The sequence below is a fragment of the Lissotriton vulgaris genome, unplaced genomic scaffold (genome assembly GCF_964263255.1).
Source record: "Lissotriton vulgaris unplaced genomic scaffold, aLisVul1.2 SCAFFOLD_2925, whole genome shotgun sequence".
NCBI lineage: Eukaryota > Metazoa > Chordata > Amphibia > Caudata > Salamandridae > Lissotriton > Lissotriton vulgaris.
The window spans coordinates 69,531-91,735 of NW_028246326.1; the positions used below are offsets into that span (position 1 = coordinate 69,531).

Consider the following 22,205-nt stretch of genomic DNA (forward strand, 5'->3'; position numbering starts at 1 on the left):
TATAGATTTCAGAAATACGCAATCAGACTATACCTAGAGCAAATATTTTTCTGTTCAAAGCAGTGCTGGACTAGCTGTACCTGGCATTGGTCGTTTCCCTGGAGGCTGGAAGGGTGAGGCCTGGTTTTGCAGCGGTGCTGCGATATCCGCCCCCAGTAACAAAAGCAGCAAGCGTTTCCAGCCTCCCGGGGCCAGACAGAGCTTCGCCAGGGGCTGGTGCGAGAAAATTGCCAGGGCTGGTTTGGTATCCCTATCCAGCCATGATTACAAAGATCCAGTCCTGAACTCCGCTGGTAACACCCTAACATTACCTCTCAAAAAGAATACAACTTCGTAACCATAAAACTTCCATTGATCTGATTAATTAAAACCCATAATGGCTCCCAAGCAGCCTTCGTATTTGATGTTTAACAAATTGCAGACATTTACATTTCTTCCAGGTCGCAGGTACCCTTCAGAGGTGACTTGTTTCTTCCACAGGTCTCTGTCCCTCTCCTTTACAGCACAGGAGAATCCACTCCTTCACTTTAAGCCAGTGACAGGCACCCGAAGGTCGGCATTACCTGTCCAGAGGCAGTTGTTTTTATACAAAAAGCGATAAATCTTTACAAAACAAAGTTCATCCACCTCAGCTCCACCTGGAATGTTTTGGGTTGATTCGTCAAGCGGGGTCTGAGAAAAAGGGTCCCAAAACCCGTTTCCCTCATGCAATTCCAAATAGGAATTTTGAACACCACTACTGCAAAAACTGATGAACAGAATTACACCAAGTTTGGTAAGAAGCTAGACCCTTACTCTGAAAGTGTGCTTTTTAGGTCTCGTGCCTAGTATTGCAGAGCGCAGCACGAGACATTTACTAGGTAAAAACGAAGCTTAACCTGAAATTACAGTACCGAGGCTCTGCTGATGCCCTTCAAGTCTTTTTTATGCCCACTCGCCCTATGTGCCCCCTGGGCAGTTTGCAGTCTATGGATGATATGCCAGGAAGTGAGGGTGGTGAGGGAGGGCTGGATCCGGGTATACTAGAAGCAGGGTAATGAGAAATATCAGGAAGTGAGGGGGAGCTAGGGGAGGACAGGATGTGGGTATGCTAGAAGCAGGGTAATGAGTGATGCCAGGAAGTGAGGGGAGCGAGGGGAGGCCAGGATGTGGGTATGCTAGAAGCAGGGTAATGAGTGATGCCAGGAAGTGAGGGGGAGCGAGGGGAGGCCAGGATAAGGGTATGCTAGAAGCAGGGTAATGAGTGATGCCAGGAAGTGAGGGGGAGCGAGGGGAGGCCAGGATGTGGGTATGCTAGAAGCAGGGTAATGAGTGATGCCAGGAAGTGAGGGGGAGCGAGGGGAGGCCAGGATGTGGGTATGCTAGAAGCAGGGTAATGAGTGATGCCAGGAAGTGAGGGGGAGCGAGGGGAGACCAGGATGTGGGTATGCTAGAAGCAGGGTAATGAGTGATGCCAGGAAGTGAGGGGGAGCGAGGGGAGGCCAGGATGTGGGTATGCTAGAAGCAGGGTAATGAGTGATGCCAGGAAGTGAGAGGGAGCGAGGGGAGGCCAGGATGTGGGTATGCTAGAAGCAGGGTAATGAGTGATGCCAGGAAGTGAGAGGGAGCGAGGGGAGGCCAGGATGTTGGTATGCTAGAAACAGGGTAATGAGCGTTGCCAGGAAGTGAGGGTGGCGAGGGAGGGCTGGGCCCGAGTATACTAGAAGCCGGATAATGATATGCCAGGAAGTGAGGGGGAGCGAGGGGAGTGCTGGATGTAGGTATGGTAGAAGAGGATAATTCCGGAGAGCATGGGTGGCGAGGGAGGGTTCAATGTGGGTATGCTAGAAGTAGGGTTATAAGCGATGCGAGGAAGTGAGGGTGAACAAGTGGGTATGCTAGAAGCAAGGTAATGGGTGATACCAGGAAGTTTGGGTGGCGAGGGAGGGCTGGATCCAGGTATATTAGAAGTAGGGTAGTGAGTGATGCCAGAAGTGAGGGGGAGCGAGGGAATGCCAGGATGTGGGTATGTTAGAACAAGTTTAATGAGTGTTGCCAGGAAGTGAAGGGGAGCGAGGGGAGGCCAGGATGTGGGTATGCTAGAAACAGGGTAATGAGCGTTGCTAGGAAGTGAGGGTGGCGAGGGAGGGCTGGGTCTGGGTATGCTAGAAGCAGGGTAATTCCAGAGAGCATGGGTGGCGAGGAAGGGTTCGATGTGGGGACGCTAGAAGCAGGGTAATGAGGGATGCCAGGATACAGCGGGGTGAAGAAAGGGCTGAATCTAGGTATGAAGAAGCATGGTGGTGCTAGGAAGTAAGGGTGGAAAGAGGAGAAATGAACCATGTAAGCTGGAAGCTGGGGGAATGAATGGTTCTAGGAAGTGGGGGTTCCGAAGGGAGGGCGAGATCCAACTATGGCTAGACCTAGGGTAATGAACGATCCCGGGCAGTAAGGGTGGCGAGAGGAGGGTGGGACCTGGGTGTTTTAAATTAGGGAAATAATAAGCGGTGCAAGGAGGTAGAGGACGAGGGAAGGGCTGAACCGGTCTATGCTAGAAGCAGGGTAATGAGGTCAAAAAAGTAAGGGTAGTGAAGGGATGGTTGGGTCTGGGTATGCTAGAAGTAAGGTAATTTGGGATACCTTGAAGTAAGGTTAGCAAATAGGGTGCAACTCTAGTAATGCTATAAGCAAGGTAACTACCAATGCCAGGAAGTAGCCATGGCACCGGAAGGGCTGCACCACTCCTAGAACTAAGGTAAAGAGCAATGCCAGGAAGTAAGGGTGGTCAGAGGAAGGCTGCACCTGGGTATCCTCCAAGTTTTGTAGTGATTGATTTCAGAAACTAAGCAGGACGAGATGAAGGCTAGATCTAAGTTTGGTAGAAGCATGGCAATCAACTATAACATGAAGTAAAGGCGGTAAGGGAAGAGCTGAAGCTGGGTATGCTACAAGCAAGGTAATGAGTGCCAGGAAGTAAGGGTGGTGATGGGAGGGCTGTATTTGGGTATGCTAGGTGCATGGTAATGAGCAGTGCTAGAAAGTGAGGATGGTGAGGGGAGAGCTGGCGCTTGACATCCTAAAAGTAAAGTAATTAGTGTTGCCTTAAGTAGGGGTGGCAACAGAATGGTTTGATCCTGGAGTGCTAGAAGTAGGGTAAAGGACAATGCCAGGAAGTAAGGTGACAGGAAGGATATACCCTGTATGCAAGGAGTTGGGTAGTTAGCGAAGCCAGAACCTAGGGGTGACGAGATGAGGGTTGGATCTAAGTATGGTAGAAGCATACTAACAACTATGCCAGGGGCTAAGGGTGCAAGGGTAGGGCTGAACCTGGCTATACCAGAAGCAGGATTTTGTTCAATGCCAGGAAGTGAGAGTGGGCGAAAGCAAAGCTGGATCTGGGTATGTTAGAAGCGGAGTAATGTGGGATGGCAGGGATTAAAATTTGGGAGGGCTAGATCTGGGTTTGCTGGAATCAGGGTTAAGAGTGAGGCCAAGATGTAGGTTGGCAAGAGGAGGGCTCAACCCTGCTATGCCAGAAGTACGGTAATGAGCGATGCCAGGAAGTAATGGTGTCAAAGAGAGGACAGAACATGGGTATGTATAAAGCAGGGTATTGATCGATGCCAGAATGACGGTGGGAAGGGGAGGCTCGATCTGGGTATGTTTTGCTATTTTTAGCCACACCTCCGACTCCGCCCACTAATCCAATCCTCTGCTTATTCCCGCCCCCTGAGTCTCCGCCCACAGTTCCCCTACTTTTTTGCTCCCACTTCGACCACTGAACCCAACGCGGCGCGAATCGGGGCTTGGCTTCGGCGGACCTCCTGCCGCTAGAGGGCGTGGAGGTCGTCTGGTGCGCGGCGCGACGTTTGTCCTTCTGTGGTTTCAAACGTCGCGCCGCGCGTCCTGGTGCTGAGGCCCTAGTCTGAGGCAAACACTGTTGGTCTGTAGCAGCGGGAATCGGGCCATTTACCGCTCTCACCGCGTTACTTGTCTGAACGCTCTGCCACCAGGGAATACAGTTAAACGGTGGCGGGGTCTGTAATACTGATACTGACGCCTCAAGGCTTACCGGAGAACAAGAGGTCCTGTACTAGGTTACAAAAAGGGGGCAGGACCAGAACGGTGAGCGCCCCTCTGGCACAAGGGTGTGTTGTATATTAAATTGCCAGCAAGAGTGTCCCCTGGGGCTCCAGCCTTTCCCCGATTGCGGTATCTTTGCCGCCCCTACCTACAGCTGCCACCCAGCTCGCTATTTCATAGGGCCTCAACAGAGGCCTGTGGGGTGCCACGCAGAGTGTCAGCACTACCTGCTGCTTGTAATTACTGTCCTCACCAGAGGCAGAGCCTGTTTCACCGTCAGTTGGCGCGGAGTCATGGAGTATTACGACGAATACCCCGAGAAAGAGGACCCCCTTGCAGGGATGCCCTGGGGGGACGCATTTTACGATGCAGTGGATTCCTCCATTTATCAAGCTGCCAGCCAGGCTATGTCCCCCCTAGAAGACAGACTTTCCCGTCAGATTGCTGATGCGTTTTCACGCTTGGAACAGCGCATTGGGCCCTCCGCTCCCGTGACTTCCCCGGCTCCAGTTCCAGGGACATCCCCTCTAGCCAAGCGCCCCCGGACTCCGGGAATAGATGCGGACGCTTTCGAGCGCCTACGCCAAGCTTTCTTGGATAGCCGAGCTGGCCAGCCGGCTGCGCTTCCTGCTCCTCCACCTCCGTTGCCTCAACCCGCTGCGGGTTTTCCCACAAGTAGCCCCCGACACTGATCCGAGCGCCTCCATTCCGGGGCATTCCTCGGCTCCACCTTCGGTCCTTTCAGACATGTTGAACCTGAACGATATTGTTCACCCCCGTTCGTCGGAGTGGGCTCCGGGAGACAAAGTGGCTGCTTACGTGGTGGAGCACATCTGTCGTCCTTTGGAAAAGGAGGCCCGGAATTGCCTGAGGGCGGAGTGCCCCCACCCTTCCTTGGAGGGCAAGGTTTCCCTCACACCTGAGATCGATCCCAGGATGCATACCTTCCTGCAGAAATTCATTCGCGACCCTGAGAAGGGGATTGACAGGTCCTGGCGAGCTTGCCAGGACAAGCTCTTGGATGTCCTTGGCCCGGCTACGAAAATCTAGGACATGGCCGAAGAAGCCAAGGAATCAGGCTCTTCGATTTCTCCGGACGTTTTGTCCAACTGGGCTCAGCGGGTTATTGTCTTCTTGGGCAATGCCAATTGCGCGCTCTCTACCGAGCGTCGTAGGTCACTCCTTATCAAAGTCGACCCAAAATGAGGCGACCTAGCAGACTCCGAGGCCGCAGCGGTGGCCCAGGGGGGCCTATTTGGCTAGCCTTTTGTTTGAGATCTCGGCAAGTTCGTGAACACCTTCACGTCCCTGGACAGGGCCCAGTCCACGATTCGCAAGGTGTTTCCCTGTGTTTTTCGTGGGGCCGGCAGAGGTAGGGGCCGCTCTGCTGGTCGGGGTCACCAGCAGGATAACCAGAGAGGCCCCGGTCAACAACAAGACCAGTCCTGGTTTGGAAATCTCGACCCTACGAGAGGACGCAGAGGAAAAGAAGAGGATACCGTGGAGGTTCCATCAGTTCCAACTCCGGTGAGTGTTCACCTTTTTTTCCAGTCAAGGCTTGGAGGGCAGTTGACAAGTTGTGTTCAGGTTTGGGAGTCCCTCACACACAATGCGTGGGTTCTCCAGACTGTGCAGGGGTTCCACATAGAGTTCTTGGGGTCCCCGAGGCAGCTTTCTCCCCCTCATCCTCTCCATTTTTCAGATTCAGATGTCGCTCTGGTAGACGAAGAGGTTGCCTCTCTCTTGTGCAAAGGCGCCATTTTCCGGTCCATCCGTCACCCTAAGGGGTTTTTAAGCAATATCTTCTTAGTGGACAAGACGGATGGCGGCAAACGGCCCATCATAAATGTAAGCGCCTTCAACGAATGGCTGGTGTATCGCCATTTCAAAATGGAGGTGATTCATCTCCTGCAGGATGTCCTTCGTCCCTGCGATTGGATGGTCCGTTTGGACCTCAAGGATGCTTATCGGGTGATCCCCGTCTTTCCTCCGCACCGGAAGTTTCTAAAGTTTCTGTGGAGAGGCCACGTTTACGAGTTCTCCTCCCTTGCGTTCGGCCTCTCGTCGGCACCATGGTGTTTTACCAAGGTCCTCAAGCCAGCGGTAGAGTTTCTGAGAGCCAGGGGGGTCAGGATGATCGTTTATCTGGATGACATCCTGTTGATGGCCTCCTGTCCGCAACGCCTGGGGGCGCAACTCCAGATGGCAGTGGCTCTCCTCCAAGATCTTGGGTTTGTGATCAACAAGGAGAAGTCTCTTACAGCCGACCCAGTCCCTTACCTTTTTGGGATTTGTCAACGTCTTCCACTCTGTCTTCTGGCAAAGAAGATCTCCAAGATCCGCCACGAGTTGCGCCGCGTGCAGGCCAAGAGCCAAGTGTCTCTCCGTCAGATAGGGCAGGTGGTGGGTCTCTTGTCGGCCTCCATCCAAGCCATCTTTCCGGGTCCTCTTCACTACAGGTCCCTGCAGCACCTAAAGGCGTATTTCCTACGGAAGGGGTTCCCCTATTCCCACAAGGTGAATCTGACACCCAAGGTAACGGACGAGATTCGGTGGTGGTTGGACCACATGGAAGCCTGGAACGGGCGAGCGATCTTTGGTTCTACCCCGGATTTAGTGATCGAGTCAGACGCCAGCAGACTTGGCTGGGGCGCCCGCTGCGGGGATTTGTCCACAGGAGGATTGTGGTCTCCAGCAGAACAGAACAGAAGTTACACAAACTATTTGGAGCTTTTAGCAGGTTCGTTCGCCGTACGGTGTTGGACGAGAGACTCTGTCCAGTCTTGCATACTCCTGAAGATGGACAACATCTCGGCGGTTTGGTATGTGAATCACCTGGGCGGGACCAGGTCCCAGGCCCTCTCGGACCTGGCGGCGAGCTTCTGGCAATATTGCCTGGACAGCCAGATCTTGGTCACTGCCGAGTACCTCCCTGGCTGGGAGAATTTGGAGGTAGACTTTCAGTCTAGTCATTTCCGGGATTCCAGCCTGTGGAAGCTGGATCGAGCCATTTTCTCCGCCCTGAACGACCACTGAGGCCCGTTCTCGGTGGATCTCTTTGCCTCCCGTCTGGACCACCAGGTTCCCCAGTTTTTCAGTTGGAGACAAGATCCCCTGGCAGCGGCCATGGATGCGTTCCTCCAGGATTAGAGCCTGGAACGGGGTAATGCATTTCCTCCCTTAGCAATGATCACACGCTCCTCGGCTCAGATCTGCAGGCAGGAGGCAGATGAAGTCCTGATCTCCCCTCTATGGAGGTTGCAAGTGTGGTTTCCAGTTCTACTGGAACTTTCCCGGGATTTTCCAATCCTACTCCCCCAGTTTCCCGCTCTTCTCACGAGTCCCAAGGGGAATCCTCATCCGCTGCTATTGGCGGGGTCTCTGTTTCTCATGGCGTGGCGGATTTCCGAGGTAGATGGGAAACCCTGGGCCTTTCGAGAGAGGCTGAGGTCCTCATCTCCAAGGCTTGGGCGGACAGTACGGTTAAGCCATACCGGTCCGCATGGGGCAGATGGTCCCGTTGGTGTATGCGACTGGGTTACAATCCCCTGGTCGCCGACGTGGTTGCCGTGATGAATTTCTTGGCGCAACTGGCCTCTGATGGCCTAGCTTACCGCTCTATAAATTCCTTTCGATCAGCGATTTCATCTGGTCACGTCCCTGTGAATGGCACTCCGGTAGGGGAATATCCCCTGGTCTGTAAGCTGCTACGTGGCATAAGATTGTCTTTGCCCCTGGAGCCTCGTTATTCCAGCCTCTGGGACGTTAATCAAGTCCTGAACCTTTTTCTTTCTTGGCAACCTAACCGGTTCCTGTCACGGAAAGAGTTGTCTGCGAAGTCAGCTATGCTGCTTTGTCTGGTGTCATGCAGACGTATCTCGGATGTCCGGGCTTTGGACATTTCGGGAAGGATTTTCTCGCCTGAGGGTGTTACCTTTACTCTTCAGCGACGCACTAACTGCCATACCAGGGTTATTTCGTACCCGGCTTTTCCTGACTCTCCTAAGTTGTGCGTGGTCCGATGCCTTAAAGCATATGAAGAGATGACGGAAGACTTCCGTCCTCCTGGAGAACGTCGGCTACTGATTTCACTACGGAAGCCCTTTAAAGCTGTTTCCTCGCCCACCATTGCAAGGTGGGTTCGGTGGGTAATGCAAGAGGCTGGTATCAGTTTGGCGCTCATTCTGCCCGGGGGCAATGGGGTCGAAAGCCTTTGGCTTTGGTGCCCGCTTGGAGGATATCCTTAATGTGGCAGATTGGTCTTCGAACTCTACCTTTAAGAGGTTCCATTTCAAACCAGTTCTTAATATGGCTCAACTGGTTGTGGGCAAGCTTTAAATAAGCATAATCCTGGCCTCCAGTCCTGGCATAGAATGAAAAATGTCCTAGCTAACATAACAGAAAGTTTCAATTCTATTAAGGACTCGGAGGCGAGGATTATCCCGCCCATTGCTCCCGGAGGAGACCCCTCCCCGTATTGAAGTAAGTAGTTCTTTTTCATGTTCTTGATGTATTGATGGCATGATGTATCTCGCTTGCTGTTCTGCATTAATGTCCGGTGCAAAGTGTAATGCATCCCTGCCATTTCAGGTTCGGATGCTCAGAAACAAGATGTTTGAAGAGTGTGGGACAGCTGTTGTCGCGCTCAGAAATAGAAGGAATGGTTACTGACAGAGTACTATATCGGGCTGGTTGCCCCTGATTGGACATGGACTCTGTCTTGATTGGTTGTTGTTCTTGCCTACTTTTTCCCTATGGTTCATAGGAAACGTAGTCTTTGTTTACCTTCTTGCTGCTAATGGAATAAAGTGAGGAAAGAAGGCATAATCCTCGCCTCCGAGTCCTTAATAGAATTGAAACTTTCTGTTACGTTAGCTAGGAATTTTTTCATTCCTAACTGTAACACCTCTAAAACCTATGGTTTTTTTCAGTGAGTTTCAAAGGTTTTTAAATGCTAATTCCTAACTATATCAGTGAAAAAAAAAAAAATATATATATATATATATATATATATATATATATATATCTCACCTCCTGTTGCTTACGTTACAGCAGCCACCACCAGAACGGAGGGCGCGTCGTTGTAGCCGGTCACCCAAGCAGGACACGGTCAAAATCTCCAACATCAGCCCCACATATCATGATGAAAAACGACGCCATGTGGTGAAGTAATTCAAAGTTTAATGTCGCTCTTCAGCGCGTTTTGCCGGTCCCAGCAGGCTGGTTTACGAACAAGACTGCTGGGACAGGCAAAACGCGTTGAAGAGCGACATTAAACTTTGAATTACTTCACCACATGGCGTCGTTTTTCCTCATGATATGTGGGGCTGATGTTGGAGATATTATATATATCTCCAACATACACACACACACATATATTTTCTCGTAACTTTTGCACTTCGCACGCTCTCAGGAACGACAGACCCAGCGTCTCAAAGTAACTGCTGTTTATTCACACAATGCATTTCACCTATCACCAAGCTTGATCACGTGTAAGGAACCCACCATGGTCGGCAAACAAATACTGCGAGAGGTAAGGAACAGTGATAAAGGACTTACACATCTGAAAGCGGCCGCATCTTGTAGTGGAATAGTAATTCGTTCTGTACATTTCTAAACAGTGCCCTTATGTTGTGAATCATGTTAATAGCACTCAAGCAAACTCGCAATATAGTTAGAAAAAATAAACAACAGTTACTTTGATGAGACGCTGGGTCTGTCGTCCCTGAGAGCGCGTGAAGTGCAAAAGTTACGAAAAGGTATTGAAACAGCCATATTACTCCGTAGGCGTGCGCGCCACTCTCGTGGGTCCCTGGGAGTCCGGAAGGAGTATCTTCGTTGTGATATATATATATATATATATATATATATATATATATATATATATATATATATACACACACACACACACACATATATATATATATATATATATATATATATACACACGCACACAAAAAAGAAAAAAGTAGTGTTATCCCTTTTAGCAAGCATATGCCTTCACCAAGCATGCTTTTATCACAAAAATGTAAGTATTTCACAGGAAAATATAAACTCTTTATCTATACATAGTAAAATACTTATAATTGCTTGTAAACCTTTACCACTCGTGCTTTTACAATGAAATGGCTGGTAAAGGCTATGCGTGGTAATGGCTATGCGTGGTAAAGGTTATGTGTGGTAATGGCATTTGCGTTGTAACAAGCGCGTGGTTATGGCATGCGTTACATTGGAATGCGTGATTCCATCATACATTCACTTTTATGTACTATATAGCAAAAAAAATGTTGAGGCATCTTTCAATGCTTTCTTCAAATTGTTATTAGAGTTAAAAATCAGTACACATAAGTACACAACTGTTTCCCAGTCAAATGTTTTACGGTTCTGCCTCCTTCTCAAGAAAAAAAATAATAATTCAAAATATATGCTAAAATACACCAATTTATTACAGCCGATAAATAATCAATATCCATTTTTTAGATCCATTTTACAATGTCATTTTTAAAAGTAAAGCATGCATGCACTTTGAGGTCAATCATACTGTATACTATGTACATCTTTAAGGTTGATTCTCTCGTGGAGTGCAAACCTTGGATTTGCAGTTTATTTTTATGCAGAGCTTGACCATCTTTTGGAGGCCGATTCTATATGGAGGCTGAACCTCCTCGTCAGGTAGATTTTCCAACAGAGTCGATCATCTTTTGTATAAGAACCTTCAAAGTGGTCTTGGACCTACATATTACTAGCTGTGTGATTTCCAGAACTGAAAATGCTTAAGAACTGTTGATTTCGTCCTTTGTTTAGAAACTGGTTTTAACTCTGGTCGCCTCACTCATGTCAATTATAATGGGCAACTCCCTATATAGTTCTTCCTAACCCCTTTAAGCGTGCTCTTCAAATTCTTCCTTGAAAGTGTCACTAAGGAGACTCGGACTGTTGGGTGAAAACACCGGAATGCACTTCACATCTCCTTTAGAAACATTGTTTTCTTACACAAAAGGCTTTATTTCCACTACGTTTTGCCTCAGTCCAAGGGCAAGCAGAGGTCGCAGGCCTCCTGGACGTCTTTCCAGGGCTAGCTAAACTCAGAGAAAGGACAGAATTTAAAAGTTAGTATATGACATAACTAACAACCTGTCTTCTCTCCATCCCTCAAGTCCTTTCTAAACGACTGGACAGCTGCAGCTTAAAGATCATGGCAAAAAACTGTAAATATATGTCTGAAAGTTGGGTCTGCGTCTCCAACTGATCTGGTGTCCTAAAGGTTTTGTCACCCTTTGATGCAAACTTTTCCCAGGGTGCGTAGTTTTGGTGGTCTTGTGCCACTAGTTGCAAGCTGCACCATACGAAAGAGGACCAAATAGGCTGACAACGGTTGGGGGTTGTTTGTGCTCCGCTCAGAGGGACCTGGCCTCCCAGTTCATACTGGACTGTTCGAAGCTGAGCAGGACAAAGACTGCTTTGCATTCCTGTCTGAGGTGGCATGGTGGGGAAAAAAGAACAGTGGACTGGAATTTAGCCCAGAGTAAGAACTAGTAACTGTTATTCAAGTAATCCACACATCACATTTTTGTTCTGCCTAGTGATGGACTACGTGTGACTGGTACACCCAGAGATGGGTCTGGTGCTCAATATGCCACAGGACTAAAGCTGCACCCTACTAAAAACAAAATAGGTTGATAATGGCCTGGGGTTAAACTTTGAGGGACGTGGCCTGGTAGTTTGGGCTGGTTCCCGTTTGTATTGGAGCAGAACTAAGATGGATTTGCATACGGCTGGTTCCTGTTTGAGGTGGAATGGTGGGTCAAAAAGGACTGGATTGCAGCCAATAGAAGTCACTAGTGGCCACGTTAATTCAAACAATCCACCTACCACTTTTTTGTTTCTTTGCAAGAACACTTGCAAGCCATTCTAAATCTGAATTAAATATATCTGAGGCACTCTCTGTGTACCTTTACTTTATGAGTTTCACAGACGACATAATATTGATAAACTAGCAGTAGATTGCAAGACTGTGAATATCATCGGAATATACAACGCATGTGCTGTAAGTCTTCGACTCCTATAAATCAAGGAGCATTTGTTTCACTTCACACACCAATTGTGTAGATGAAAAAGCTATAACGAAAGAGACAAGTAGGAAGAGCCATGTGGCTACAAGACTTCACAATAAGGAATAACCTTAACTGTAAGAGTGCAGTCCAACAACCTAATGTTCAACAAACCATTGAAAGATGGCTTTAAAAGGTGCCAAGATTAAAAACTGTTATGTGCAGCCAGCGACAAATACCAGATAGTTAAACTACAATTAAATACATCCCACAATGTATTAACACTTAACATGAGCACCCCACTCCTATCCTCATTTTTCCTTTCCAATTAATAATTGACAATGGGACTATGCTGAAAGTATACATCAGTCATACAAGCCATGTGATGTCATAATTCCTCACAAATAAGCACTTCATTCAAATGCAAATACAGAAAAATGCTGTGAAGTTTTCAGGGAGCAATAATAGCGGCAACATAGAAAACCTCTTAAATACTTTTTTACGCAAGGACTCAGTGAGAAATACAATTTTGCAATTAATAGCATATATTAAAAATATGAAATACTCACCTTCCCATTCAAACTCGTTACTGTTCTCTGAAGGAGTATCCATGTCATCTAAATCGAGTTCTCCACTCTCCTCCAAGTCCTCTGAGAGAATGGAGCCATCACTGCGATCCAGTGTTAAACTTATATTTGGTGCTGACAATTTCTTTTTCGCCTTATTTCCATGTACTTCCAAAGAGTTTGGATCTTGAAAAAAGGTGAAAAGATGCCATAATTTGTCATGTCTCTGACGCTTTTAATACAACCATCCAAATAATCACTTCAGACTCAAAATTAACTGTCAGGAAAAATATTTGTGTTGGGGGGAGTGTGAAATAATGTTGGGATTGAATGCTATGAATGACTAGTAGAGCAACTATTTCACCGAGCCCAAAATTAACAAGTGGAGGGAGAGTATAGTAAGAGTCAAAGAACAAGTTACTTCCTCAACGGATGATTAACTTACTTGTAAATTATATTATCTGAAGGACTAAATTCATAGATTGAATTAGTATTAATCATTAATAGCAAACAATTGAAATGAATTAGTTACTTACCTGTCACTCAATACCTCTTTAATGATGAGGGAAAAACACATGCGCACTAGTGAGTTAAATATAATTCTACCTGTACTTTCGCCTTCCTGCGCTCAACTTCGTGGCCCACCGTTAAGCCACTGAAAATGCAATACAGAAAGGGGTCCCAGTAAGGGAGGCGTTTTAATAGAGACAATTTGAATACAACAAATGAAAAGTAAATGCATCTATAATGTTTAATTCACATTATAGGAAAACGGTAAACAATTACACAAATTACAGTTGTATTAGTGCCCCTGGGGGTAAGGGGGACGTGCAGTCGTGAGGGTAGTGTAGGAAGGGATGGTGATAATAAAAACACGTATTATTCAAACGATCATATGAGTTCAATGTCAAAAAGACACTAGAGAGAACATAAATCAACATAGAAGTTCAAAATGCACATGCCCCAATGTCCATACTATGCAAGAATTATGGGTAGGAGGAGGCTGTGTATCAAGGTGAGGAAGTCGACGTTTCGACCCAAGTGGAGCAGGAATCAGTAAAGTCCTTGCAAGTGGGTCTTCATCAGGACGAGAGAGGGGTAGTGGGGCAGACAACCTGAATTTAAATAAATATATTAAGTCAGTGTATCATTCTTAAGACTGACCAAATCGCAAGTTGTATAAGGGTATACAAATTATTAGTTAAACTTACCTGAATATATCAGTTTTGGTGAGTAATCATTTCAGAGAATTGATATGGAATATTCAATCCTGGGAGAAAAATCAATATTATGCCTATCAGAACTAAGGTTAGATTTTATGCGTGCTCATATCAAGGATGGGGAAAAGAGAATTCTTGACTTACTTGAGAGGTAAAGTCCGATATCCCAAAGGGGATATGGCGAAACGATCCGGGTGCTGAACAGGGGGGGACCACTCTGCGTATCTGAGTAAAGGGAACATTATTCAGGTGGATTCGGCCAAGGTAAAGATACCCAAGATGGAATTGGGAGATAACAATGGTCGGAGGGTCGAAACGTCGACTTCCTCACCTTGATACACAGCCTCCTCCTACCCATAATTCTTGCATAGTATGGACATTGGGGCATGTGCATTTTGAACTTCTATGTTGATTTATGTTCTCTCTAGTGTCTTTTTGACATTGAACTCATATGAATGTTTGAATAATACGTGTTTTTATTATCACCATCCCTTCCTACACTACCCTCACGACTGCACGTCCCCCTTACCCCCAGGGGCACTAATACAACTGTAATTTGTGTAATTGTTTACCTTTTTCCTATAATGTGAATTAAACATTATAGATGCATTTACTTTATTTGTTGTATTCAAATTGTCTCTATTAAAACGCCTCCCTTACTGGGACCCCTTTCTCTTAACGCTAGATACCCAGGTCCCAGAGACTTTATTGGGTTAACCCTCTCTTTTGGTACCATACTTCGTGCAGACGCTGTCTGCGAGGTTTCTCTCATAGAATTTAATTCTATATCCTAGGGTATTCTCAAATCATGGTCGAACGTGAACTATTGTCCTATTCTGAGGATTATATTGACAAGCTCCTCGAGAATCCTGACCATAATTATTTAGCAAGTGACCTACCCACTATAGACTTTAGTCTGAAGGACAAAATTCAACGCCTTGAACGCTTGGAAAAGAAATTGATCCGCACCCGCTGGCACGGACATCTACTCACGAAATACCTTAAAGAGAACATTATTCCCATAGGCCTACAGATAAAGATTGAACCAGCGATCTTTGTGGAGGTCCCCAAATTTAGGGAAGGGTTTAGTCATATATCTAACAACTGCTCTCGCCACTGGATGGTGCTTGGGATAGAGACAGCTGCCCAACAAATCCAGTTACTGACCAGTGAAATTAAGTCACTTAGAGCTGAGATTGCTGCGGATGCCAACCTAGCAGGCGCTAAAGAAACCCTCAACAACTTGGAAGCCACCCTAAAAGACTTTGACCTTACTACTCAAAATCGGAAATTAGAAAAACTTGCCAGAGATATTAGACTCTATGATAAAAAGAAAACTTATCCATATCTCCAAGACGATTATTATAAACAAGATCATCAAGGCAGATTCACTAACAGGGGCAGAGGAAGCTTTCGGGGCAGAAGAAACTATACTACCTTCTCCGACTCCTCCTATAGCTCCGAAGGCGAACAGGAATTTGCCGGCCCAAGTCGCCCATACAACTACCCGGATTACGGTTATCAGTCACCCCAATACGTACCTTTTTTAAGACCACGACCCGCACCATGGCGCCCCCCGAGAGGGAGAGGGAACTACTCCAACAGAGGCCAAACACGGGGACAGAACCAGAACAACACCAACTGGGATACCGGACGTGGCCAAGCCCCCAAACAGGTTCACTTCCAGCAGGAACAACACGGAGAACGAACCACACGGAACAAGACCTACCGTTGGTAAGGGATATACCTACCACTAATCCTATTGTCAATATCTCGCAGTACACACTAAATGAACATGAAGTACGTGCACTGAGTAAAGGGCTATCGTATGTCCCGACTAGTAGACCAGACCCCTTTACAGTTCGCACGGAATTGTTCAAATTCTTCAGAAAAGTCAGGCTTAAATATTTCTTCAGAAATACGGGACCGTACAAAAATCCTTCATATACCGGCCTGAGGATCCCATCCACCTTTGTGCCTCCATCCTGTACAATGACTAGTAAAATCTTATCATATGAGGCAGTTGTATGGAGAGACGTCAACTCAACTCTACTTAATCATACCTACACCAAGTATAACACCAGCAAAATTGAAAAAAACGCCCTTCAATCACTGGCGAACAACACGGAGGTTGTGATTAAACCTGCCGATAAGGGCGGAGCGATTGTTATCCAAGACGTCAAGAAGTACGAGTCTGAAATCCAACGACAACTAACAGATGGGATCAGCTATCAGAAATTGCGTTCTGACCCCTCACACGCAATAGCACGCGAGATCTTGGAAATAACCCAACTAGGATTTGACCAAGGTTTTCTCTCCAAAATCGAATTTGAATTTCTCAATCAGCAACATCCTCGCCTGGCAACTATTTATACACTGCCTAAAATTCATAAGGACATGACCGATCCACCTGGACGTCCGATTGTCTCAGGATGTGGTTCTTTACTAGAACCACTCGGACGATTTATTGACTTTTTCTTAAAACCTCTGGCAGAGTCCACACAAACATATTTGAGGGATACTCTCCAAACTATTAATCTGGTTGAAAATTCACCATTTAATCCATCGACACAACTGCTGGCCACCTGTGATGTGGTATCCCTTTATACTTGCATCCCGCAAGAAGAAGCACTAGCAGTCATTACCAGGTACTTCGACTCACGACCGGCACCAATGCAAGTCCTAACGGAATTTATTGCAGCATTACTCCGAATTGCTATGACTAAGAACTTCTTCACATTTAAGAATGAATTCTTCCTACAAATCAAAGGGGTGGCAATGGGGGCTCCTTTTGCCCCGGATGTAGCCATCTTATATATGGCAGCCTTCGAAGACAACAATATACTGAATATTCGAAACCCTTTTCAAGACCATCTTAATATGTGGGTTCGCTACATAGACGACATCCTAATAATCTGGAACGGCGATCTGACCACATTCACTGAGTTTCACGGCTGGCTGAACCAACAATCGCCCCACCTACAATTCACTATCAAATCTGATCACCAAAATATTGACTTCCTTGATATTACCATCTATCACCAGCAAGGTCAACTCTTAACCACCCTCTACAGAAAACCATCCGAGAGGAACTCCCTACTCCAATACAGCAGTCACCATCCCCGTGCACTGAAGGATAATCTGCCCTTTGGGCAGTTCCTGCGAATTCGTAGGAACTGCTCCACTAAGGAGCATTATTTTCAACAATCAGAAGATCTATCGGACCGCCTGAAAGCACGTGGATATCCCAAAAGACTGGTCACTAAGGCCCGAAAAAGAGCCTGGTTCTACCCCAGAGATGAACTTCTGAAAGGAAAGGATCCTACCACCAACTCAATGGATCGCATTGTATGCGTCACCACCTTCTCCACTAAGAGTAATCAAATTAAGAAAATTGTTAATCACCACTGGCAACTGGTCGCAGATGACATTGAACAACCTGACAACCCTCTCCATGCTTTTAAAAAATCAAAGAGTGTCAAAGACTATGTTGTGCGCGCTCTCCTTCCTACCAAGGCGGAACCTACCGTGAGGACGCTCTGGAATCTCCAACCAGTGATAGGCCACTTTAAATGCGGCCAATGCAAAGCTTGCAGTAGTACGATGCAGACCAAGGAGTTCCAACACAAACAGAACAAAATCCAGCTAAAAGCTCTAACGAACTGTAACACCTCAACGGTGATATATGCCATTGTTTGCCCATGCAACCTTATTTATATCGGCCAAACCCAACAGAAGATTAAACAGCGTATCTTACAACATATGAGCAGAATAAGATGCGAAGTGGCAGGGGCCCCCCTTGTAGACCACTTCAGATCAGCTGCAAACACATCGGAGAGCCTGAAATGGGTTGTGATTGAAAAAGCCACCTTAGGCCCCAGGGGAGGCGATGTTTCAACTATATTGAACATCAGAGAACTCAAATGGATGTTCTTTTTTAACTCCATCCAATCAGGTTTAAACGAACATGACAGCTCTTTCTCTCAGCTTGCTACCCTACCTTGAATGCTGTTGATCAATCTCTGAATCTCTATTTTACTATATTCAAGGTTCACTTGTTAGCTATACAGCCCTAGCTAGACTGATACTGCCTTTACCATCATGTGATAGGTACGCAGTTCTATCCTGCAATTTTCTTGTGTGTATATGAACGGTTGGATCTTTGATGTATATGGCTGAAATTCACCTGCTTTATATACCGCAGTTAAGAATAGTTTTTGCTTATATTTTTGATTGCCAGTACTCGTGTGATTGACACTTAACAATATCTCTCGATTTGTACCCGTTGCTATATTCTGATGACTCGTGTCCAATTGATACTGCCTTAACCATCATGTGATAGGTTCGCAGTGTAATTGCTCATGTCTACGCTTAGCGTATCACTGCCTTGTGCTTATCGGTTACTGAGTCAATCCACCAAAACGTACGCCTTACTGACCATATCTTTGGATTGTTGAAACTCACCTCCATCTATTATATTAATTATCCCGGCATGCTCATACCACGAACCATGTATTGCAATATGGCCGTACTTCCTCGTTGTCTGTTCTATTCATACCCCCATTTTTGATATTTTTTAGGCTCACATTCAATAATGATGTTGGTCCCATCTAATGTTTACTACTTTAGTATTACGGACCTCGGATCAACTAATCCGGTGTATATCACCTACCATACGTGTTACCCTGACAACGAGTGACTTTCTGAGTCTTTTTTCACTTACCATTACCTCGTGACCTCCTGTTGCTATGACAACCGCAACACCAGGAAGTTCGGCGTTCTCCTCGAGGCAGCCGAGAGAGACGCTTGATCTACACTGAGCCGCAGTAGACCGGTAAGCCTATCCGCTCCGCACTTCGGCTCCCGATACCATCAGTTACTTTAAACCCTACTATTATCTAATAGTGACGCCCTCCTCCTGTCCCCCTCTTGCTAGGATACGGATCCCGACTAAAACGGACGTTTTTCCTTTCCTGCACTGGGGACAAAGGATATACTTTACATAAATCGGTAAGCCCTCCGACCATTGTTATCTCCCAATTCCATCTTAGGTATCTTTACCTTGGCCGAATCCACCTGAATAATGTTCCCTTTACTCAGATACGCAGAGTGGTCCCCCCCTGTTCAGCACCCGGATCGTTTCGCCATATCCCCTTTGGGATATCGGACTTTACCTCTCAAGTAAGTCAAGAATTCTCTTTTCCCCATGCTTGATATGAGCACGCATAAAATCTAATCTTAGTTCTGATAGGCATAATATTGATTTTTCTCCCAGGATTGAATATTCCATATCAATTCTCTGAAATGATTACTCACCAACACTGATATATTCAGGTATGTTTAACTAATAATTTGTATACCCTTATACAACTTGCGATTTGTTCAGTCTTAAGAATGATACACTGACTTAATATATTTATTTAAATTCAGGTTGTCTGCCCCACTACCCCTCTCTCGTCCTGATGAAGACCCACTTGCAAGGACTTTACTGATTCCTGCTCCACTTGGGTCGAAACGTCGACTTCCTCACCTTGATACACAGCCTCCTCCTACCCATAATTCTTGCATAGTATGGACATTGGGGCATGTGCATTTTGAACTTCTATGTTGATTTATGTTCTCTCTAGTGTCTTTTTGACATTGAACTCATATGAATGTTTGAATAATACGTGTTGCAAATGCTACTTACCAGTATGCATCTGTTCTTGGCATGTAGGGCTGCTGACATTCATATCTGTGCATAGATCGCCACCTAGTGTTGGGTCCGGATGATTGCACATTGTTGTCCTGGAAGAGTCTTCGAAGTATCACGAGATAGGTGGCTCCTCCCCTGGACTACAGTGCGCATGGGCATCGCCTCCATCCCCAGATTGTTTTTAGCCATTGGCAGAGATGGAGTGAAGAATGTGAGTGATGACCATGCTATGAGCATATGTATGTAAATGAATGAATTCTGCAGCTGCTACAGGCGCCGGGGAGGAGGGTGGGCGATATGAATGTCAGCAGCCCTACATGCCAAGAACAGATGCATACTGGTAAGTAGCATTTGCAGTTCGAGGCATGTGGGCTGCTGAATTCATATCTGTGCATAGAATACATAGCAGTCCCTCCATTAACGGCGGCCGCCCGTGCCAGCTGCAGCAGTCTGAAAAAGCGTTTTTAGAACAGCCTGACCAACAGCTGCCTGTTGTTTGGAATGCACGTCTACACAGTAGTGTTTAGTGAAAGTATGTGTGGTAGACCATGTGGCTGCTCTACAGATATCCTCTAAGGGAATGTTACCTAGGAAAGCCATAGAGGCCCCCAACTTCCTGGTGGAGTGGGCCCTCGGTGGGATAGTGAGAGTGCGCTTAGCTTTAGCGTAACAGATCTGAATGCACTTCACTATCCACCTAGCAATCCCTGCTTTAGAGATAGCGTTTCCCTTGTGGTGAGTGGCAAAAGCAACAAAAAGCTGCTTGGTTTTGCGAAAATCTTTCGTCCTGTCTACATAATACATCAAGGCCCTTTTAACATCAAGGGTGTGGAGCATGCGCTCCGCCAGCGTCTCTGGGTTTTGGAAAAACACCGGCAATTCGATAGTCTGGTTTAAGTGGAATTGGGATACCACTTTGGGTAAGAATTTAGGGTTAGTGCGGAGCACCACCCTGTTAGCATGTACCTGGAAGAAAGGTTCTTGGATGGTGAGCGCCTGCAGCTTGCTAACCCTCCGCAGCAAAGTAATTGCTACTAAGAACGCAACCTTCCAAGTCAGAAACTGAAGCTCACAAGAGTGCAGTGGCTCAAAGGGAGGACCCATCAGCCTTGTAAGAACCACATTGAGGTTCCATTCCGGAGCTGGTGGGGTCCTTGGTGGAATGACCCTTTTGAGTCCTTCCAGAAAGGCCTTGATAGCAGGGACCCTGAAGAGTGACAGGTGCTGTCTATTCTGGAGGTATGCTGCCATAGCAGACAGGTGAATGCGGATGGAAGAGTATGCCAGATTGCATTGATACAGGTGGAAAAGATAACAAATGATGTTTTGAATGGAAGCATCTAGCGGGTCAATATTGTGGTTAGTACAGTAGATGACAAACCTCTTCCATTTAGCCGCATAACAAGCTCTGGTAGTGGGCTTCCTTGCCTCCCGAATGATGTTCATACAATCGGGGGGAAGATGGAGGTAGCCAAACTCTAGGACTTCAGGAGCCAGATCGCCAGGTTGAGCTGTTGCGGATCTGGGTGCTGAATGTCGCCATGGCTCTGCGTCAGAAGGCTGGGAGTGAGATGGAGCCTTTGATGCGGTACCACGGACAGTTCTAGAAACGTGGTGTACCATGGTTGGCGAGCCCACGTCGGAGCAACCAGGATGAGAGTCATCGAGTGCTGCCTGAGCTTGCGTGCCACCAGCAGTATCAGAGGTGCTGGGGGAAAAGCGTACGCAAATCTGCCTGACCAGTTCATCCACATCGCATTGCCTTGTGATTGGGGGTGTGGGAATCTGGCGGCGAAGCTTTGGCATTTTGCGTTCTCCTTTGTGGCGAACAGGTCTATCTCTGGATGACCCCACCTTTGGAAGTACGGTTGGAGTACTGATGGATGTATCTCCCACTCGTGCATCTGATGGCTGTGCCTGCTGAGCAGATCCGCCATTTGATTGTCCTTGCCCGGGAGATGCTCTGCCATGAGGAAGATGTTCCTCTGAATGGCCCACTTCCACATGCTCTGAGCCAGATGAGACAGCTGTGGAGAGTGTGTGCCTCCCTGCTTCTGAATGTAGTACATGGCCGTCATGTTGTCCGTCCGGATCAACACGACTTTGTTGCACAGATGTACTTTGAACGCCTTCAAGGCCATGAAGATTGCCATCAGTTCCAACACATTGATGTGCATCTTCCTTTGCTGTAGTGTCCACAGTCCCTGCACAGTGTAATGGAGTACATGCGCTCCCCATCCCTGGAGAGAGGCGTCCGTCGTCAGGATAATCTGTGGGACAGGCTCTTGGAATGGTCGGCCCTTGCAAAGGTTTTGTGGATTCCACCAATGCAGAGAGTTGTATGCCCGACCGCTCACCAACACTAGGTCTGTCAGTTGCCCATGAGCCTGAGTCCACTGACGTGCAAGGCACTCCTGAAGCGGACGCATATGAAGTCTCGCGTGCGGGACAATGGAGATGCAGGAGGCCATCATGCCTATCAACTGCATGAACACCTTCGCTGGAAGCGGGTGCTGGGGTCTGAATCGTTGGATCAGTGCCTGGATACTGGCGATTCTCACTGAATTCGGCTGCGCAGTGGCTGCCAGAGTGTCTATTGTCGCGCCCAGAT

At 47.0% G+C, this 22,205-nt stretch overlaps 1 protein-coding gene across 1 annotated transcript in view; it reads right to left on the reverse strand.

Annotated features, from left to right (window-relative positions):
- Positions 1–22,205, reverse strand: part of LOC147665994 (BCL2/adenovirus E1B 19 kDa protein-interacting protein 2-like) — a 196,119-nt gene that overhangs the window by 62,285 nt on the left and 111,629 nt on the right. Inside the window, exon 5 of the mRNA XM_086949341.1 lies at positions 12,683–12,865. Coding sequence (XP_086805467.1) covers positions 12,683–12,865 — 183 coding nt within the window. The remainder of the gene's footprint in view (positions 1–12,682; positions 12,866–22,205) is intronic.